Source organism: Bubalus bubalis, chromosome 19 (genome assembly GCF_019923935.1).
Source record: "Bubalus bubalis isolate 160015118507 breed Murrah chromosome 19, NDDB_SH_1, whole genome shotgun sequence".
Taxonomy (NCBI): Eukaryota; Metazoa; Chordata; class Mammalia; order Artiodactyla; family Bovidae; genus Bubalus; species Bubalus bubalis.
The window spans coordinates 21,604,785-21,610,672 of record NC_059175.1 but is presented as its reverse complement, the minus strand read 5'-3'; the positions used below and the strand labels follow the sequence as shown (position 1 = coordinate 21,610,672).

At 39.4% G+C, this 5,888-nt stretch overlaps 1 protein-coding gene across 1 annotated transcript; it reads right to left on the bottom strand.

Annotated features, from left to right (window-relative positions):
• Window positions 1-1,874: 1,874 nt before the first annotated feature.
• Window positions 1,875-4,834, bottom strand: ACTBL2 (actin beta like 2). The gene has a single exon (XM_006055607.4). It carries the CDS (start codon window positions 4,724-4,726, stop codon window positions 3,596-3,598), a length of 1,131 nt encoding a protein of 376 aa, XP_006055669.3. The 5' UTR covers window positions 4,727-4,834; the 3' UTR covers window positions 1,875-3,595.
• Between the last annotated feature and the right edge of the window lie 1,054 nt (window positions 4,835-5,888).

Below are 5,888 nucleotides of genomic sequence, written 5' to 3'. Positions count from 1 at the left end.
AGACTGAGCTGAGCCTTAAATGTTACTTCCTTACAGTTTCTGGCAGGTTCCAATGGAGACATTCAAAATAAGAATTAACCACCTACCAACCCTAGTAAATAGTGATCATAATGGTGCCTGAACCATCTAAGGAAAGTTTTTATGTTCTGTACAACTTGTGTGTGCCTTAAGACTTAACTCAGTGACTCCATCTATTCTTTGGAGGTGATCTCCTTTGATCACCCAGACTTAAACTGTCCTTATTAGAATTATCACAGACTATGGACCATGTCTAGTCTATGAACCATCATTAGATCATACTGCTTTCCACTCTATGTAATTTCCCTCATTACTGGATTGTAAATTCCCTGCTGCTGCTGCTGCTGCTAAGTCACTTAAGTCGTGTCTGACTCTGTGTGACCCCATAGACGGCAGCCCACCAGGCTCCCCTGTCCCTGGGATTCTTCAGGCAAGAACACTGGAGTGGGTTGCCATTTCCTTCTCCAATGCATGAAAGTGAAAAGTGAAAGTGAAGTTGCTCAGTCATGTCCGACTCTAGCGACCCCATGGACTGCAGCCTACCAGGCTCCTCCATCCATGGGATTTTCCAGGCAAGAGTACTGGAGTGGGGTGCCATTGCCTTCTCCGTAAATTCCGTAGTGTCCTTGAAATACTTTCCTAGTAAATTTTAGCATTTGTTGTTTGTTGTTGTTCACTCCCTAAGTTGTGTCTGGCTCTTTGCAACCCCATGGAATTTACAGCTGCAAAATGAGAATCAATGTGGTAAGGCTCTTGACATGTCAAAAGATTACGCTTTTGATTATCTGGAAGATGTAACACTTAGTTCTAGCCTCTTCTCTCTAACAGAATTGTGAATGTAAGTCTCAATCCACCATCTAGCATGACTTTATCTTACTGTTAAAAAAAAAGCACATCTGAAAGTTAGGGATGAAGTGTAGGTAATGGCTTCGCATCATGTGCACTTTCAGAAGAATATTACCTGTGGTCAGGAAATAACAGTTTTAAGGAGGCTGAGGTGCAACCCCAGTCCTAGATTGCTGCTCAGCATGGTTCATCAGGAAAGGGTGGGAACCACTTACAACGGTGTGAAATTCATCTGTGAAGCCTCTCTCAGTGCTGTGCCATCTGGTGAAACACTGGTGAATAACGAGCCAATTACATTACCTGAAAAGATGACATTGATTCTAAAATTTAAAATTGTGAGTGTTTCCTCATTGAATTCAGCCATCAGTCAGTCAGTCAGTGTTGATGAACAGAATATCCGAAGATCTCAGGCTTAAATTTATTTGCATTATGGAATTCATATTTTCAGCTAATGATCCAGGGCCCAATAGTTCTCTCTCTGACATTTTACATGTCCTAGAACTTTCCTGTGAATGGGGAGATATGTTTTTTCCAGTAATTGAGAATGTAGGTCAACGTTTTTGAGAACCACTCTGCAAATGGGAAGTGTTGCAGTGTATAAATTCAAGCTATTATTATTATTGCTATTAACTCTGCCTACTAATTACCTGAAGACCAGTTCATCCACTAAAACTTAACTTTTTAATGCAGACTGCAAGGAATTTATAACCTTATCTACTAGTCCTTTTCCTTTTTTAAAATTTTAATTTCCTTTTAATGTCTACATGGTCAAATGTATGAGGTATAAAATTATATGAATGAATAGGTTACACATATAAAAAGTGATCCTCTCTGTATGGAGAGAGTAACATGGAAACTTACATTACCATATGTAAAATAGATAGCTGATGGGAATTTTCTGTATGATTCAAGGAACCCAAACAGGGGCTCTGTGACAATCTAGAGGGGTGGGATGGGGAGGGAGATGGGCGGGAGGTTCAGAGGAAGGGGATATACGTATACCTGTGGCTGATTCATGTTGATATTTGGCAGAAAACAACAAAATTCTGTAAAGCAATTATCCTTCCATTAAAAAAATAAATAAATGAAAAAAAGTGATCCTCTCTGGATCATTCTACATTCCTTTGGGAAGAATTGAGGAGAAAAAACAGGAAATGTAGGTGTGAATTAATTTTCATTTATTTAAAATTAAAGAAGAAAGGAAACTCAAGTCTTCTAAAATAAAGTGCCTTTGGAGGTTAATTTTGGTTAAATGAATTAAAAACTGTTTTCAGATTAAAGGAAATAAGCAACAGTCAAATGCTCTGAAAATTTTTAAGGAAAAGAAAGCTTAAAGACTCCAATTTAACAGTTAAAACACAAGTATAAGCTTCCCAAACCAAAGGAAAAGAGAAGAAAATTCCTTTTCCTGAGACTGCGATAATGGCTTAATAAGCAACTCTCCCGAAACATTCTAAAATTTCAGAGCAAAACCCTGAAAAATACAAATATTTCTGATATTGACTTAATGACAAGTCACAGAATAGATTGAAATAAATGTGTTAGTAATTAAAATTGGTTGAAAATCACCACTGAATTCCTTAAAAATGTTTACAGAACATAAGAAGATACACAGATGCTTTGTAAGATGTTGATATCTTAGAGACACTTCACATAAAGAGATATTGCCTGTTACTGGACATAATAAAATAGAATTATTCTAAAATCTGCCAATAATAAAATTGAAATTATTATCCTGGTATTAGAATTTGTAGTTTATAAAAATGCTGCAGATATGTTTTTCCACAGTTAAATCCTTGATAAGAGAAATATTCAAAATCATGACCTATAGAAATAATTCAAGACATGCTATTATCCTAAGCAATGGAAATAAAATTATTTTTGTCAAACGGTAACATAATGATGTTAATTAATTTGATATTACAATTTTCCTCTCTATTTTAATAGGCCTTATCTGTAACAGTTTTGCTGTTTTACAAGTATAATGAAGTTTGATAAGTCAGATATTAGAATACACATTTGATCAGCAGAACTCTACTCTAAGCTAAAAGTTCAGTTGATTATAAACTTTATAAATATTAATGGAATGCTGCTGTTCCATTATGCTTATTTAATAAGGGAAACAAAATAAGGAGTTACCAAAATGGTTACTGTTGGGGAATTAAGAAATTCACATTAGCTGTTCAGATAGCCAGATTTTTCAGTATATTTTAAGATATTCTATTTCCTCAGTGCTTATATAAATACGAATATCACTGACCCATATAATTCACTGTCTCTATACAAAGAAGTAAAACAAAACCAAAATTCTAACTAATAAGTCATGTTTGCTAAATACATACACATTTTTTTTACAGGTTGTACAGCCTGATATTGTTAAATATTTAAAGCAAGAACTAGTATTTAAAGATTGAAAATTCTAGTTATCTGTTCTGGAAGGACATTTCTCACTTTACTCCTTGTCATTTATTTTCGTTTAAGCAAGTCTATATTTCTTTGACCCCTCATGGTAAAGAAAATAGAATAGAATATCAGAATTCCCCAGTTGATAGAGGTCATATATTGTTAGCTGGGTGGGAGCCCACAATGCTTGGATGGAGATGAGTTTGCTAGTTTACACACTAGCAAGAGTGGAAATTTACCTTGACTCAATTGGAAGTGGATAAAAGCAGTACTATCGCCATGATCTAGAACTTGGGGACAATGCCAATGCATTAGCATGGAAGCCCCGTCAGAAACACTTCCTGTGGACGATGGGAGGCCCAGCCTCATCATACTCCTGCTTACTGATCCACATTTGTTGGAATGTGGACAGGCTGGCCAGAATGGAGCCCCCAATCCAAACGGAATACTTCCGTTCTGGGGGAGCGATGATCTTGATTTTCATGGTGCTGGGTGCCAGGGCTACAATTTCCTTCTGCATCCGGTCAGCAATGCCAGGGTACATAGTGCTGCCTCCAGACAGCACGGTGTTGGCGTACAGATCCTTGCGAATATCCACATCGCACTTCATAATAGAGTTGAAGGTTGTCTCGTGGATTCCACTGGACTCAATGCCCAGAAAGGAAGGCTGGAAAATGGCTTCTGGACATCGAAAGCGCTCATTCCCAATAGTGATCACCTGCCCGTCGGGAAGCTCGTACCTTCTCTCCAGGGAGGAGGATGCTGCAGTGCTGACCATCTCTTGCTCAAAGTCTAGGGCCACATAACACAGCTTCTCTTTGACGTCACGAACAATCTCCCGCTCAGCCGTGGTGGTGAAGCTGTAGCCTCGTTCTGTCAGGATCTTCGTGAGGTAATCGGTCAGGTCTCTGCCGGCCAGGTCCAGACGTAGAATGGCATGAGGCAGGGCATAGCCTTCATAGATGGGCACAGTGTGAGTGACCCCATCCCCAGAATCCATCACGATGCCGGTGGTCCGGCCTGAGGCGTAGAGGGACAGCACGGCCTGGATGGCCACATACATGGCAGGTGTGTTGAAAGCCTCGAACATGATCTGAGTCATCTTCTCCCGGTTGATCTTGGGGTTGAGGGGTGCCTCAGTGAGGAGGATGGGATGCTCATCTGGAGCCACGCGGAGCTCATTGTAGAAGGTGTGGTGCCAGATCTTCTCCATGTCATCCCAGTTGGTGACTACTCCATGCTCAATGGGGTACTTCAGGGTCAGGATGCCTCTCTTGTTCTGGGCCTCATCCCCCACGTAGCAGTCCTTCTGGCCCATGCCTACCATGACCCCCTGGTGCCAGGGTCGCCCCACCATGGAGGGGAACACAGCCCTGGGGGCATCGTCACCGCCAAAGCCTGCCTTGCACATCCCCGACCCATTATCCACCACCAAGGCAGACAGCTCGTCATCACTCATGGTCCTGTCCAGAATCTTCCAGATGGCTGAACAGAAGTTAAATACAAAGACCAGACTCTGGTGTGCAAGAGAGAGAATGAACAGGCTGACAACTCTTCAGAGCTGCCTGCAGAGAGGGGAGCCTGTGCTGTGATGATAGGTATTTAAAGGTGCACACTGGCGCCTCCCATGTCCTATCCCACCAGTTCTCAGCATTTCTGGGTGGGGTTGCGTTTGAGGTGTTAATAATTATGATGATACAAATCATTAGTAGACCTTCCTTCATAAGGGGAAAATTGGCTACCAAGTGGGTGAATCTCAGGTTACTATAATTAGGCAACCCACACAGGCTGTCAGCTTGCTTTGGTGCAGTGTCTGGATAACTATGATGATGCAGTGGGGCATATAAATGCAAGATGAAAGAAAGCTGGAACAAGGTGTGGGTAACAATGCCAAAAGGGGCATTTCCTCCCTAGTTTGCCCTCTGGGTCCATTTTCTGTACCCTAGATTTAATTTTCCATTCTTAATACATTGTTCTTGACTCTGAAAACTTAACTTTTTCAAGATTTTATTCCCCATTAGATTCCAAACCCCAAAGGATATCCTCATGCTAGAAACTGTTTTAATGAATAAAAATAATGAATGACCAAGAGAGGCCTCACAGCTGGAACTATTATGCATTTGTGTCATGTAAAAATTTAGAGATATTTAAGAGACTTCTAGCACATTAGTGATCAAGTAAAATCAATAAACTACTACAGATTTTCTTTCCTGATATAAGTTCTAATAACCAAATTTCATTAAGCTCTATGCTTATTAGGCATTGTTCATAGAACTAGGTTTGTTGGGTTCATGTTGATTGCATAGGGGCTGAATGTCCAACCATCTTGAATGATTTATTAGATAAAATGCAGATTATAAAATATTTATATGCAATAATTCTTGTTTTATAACAATGAGCAAATTTTAGCAATAAGATAAAATTTTAAGTAATATTTGAATTGATCTTTAAAACATTTTGATCTTCAAGATTCATATTATGATATCAACCATCTCTGTAATTGTTAAAATGTATCCAATTGAAATAGTATTAGCTTTCCTTCAGTTTTAGGATGTATTAAGCCCTGATCACTTCACAGGAAGTTTGTATGCATTTTATTTTTAATCAAATAGATAGAAATA

Coding starts and splice junctions, on each gene's coding strand:
- ACTBL2 (XM_006055607.4), bottom strand. CDS start 4,726: ATGAGTGATGACGAGCTGTCTGCCTTGGTGGTGGATAATGGGTCGGGG.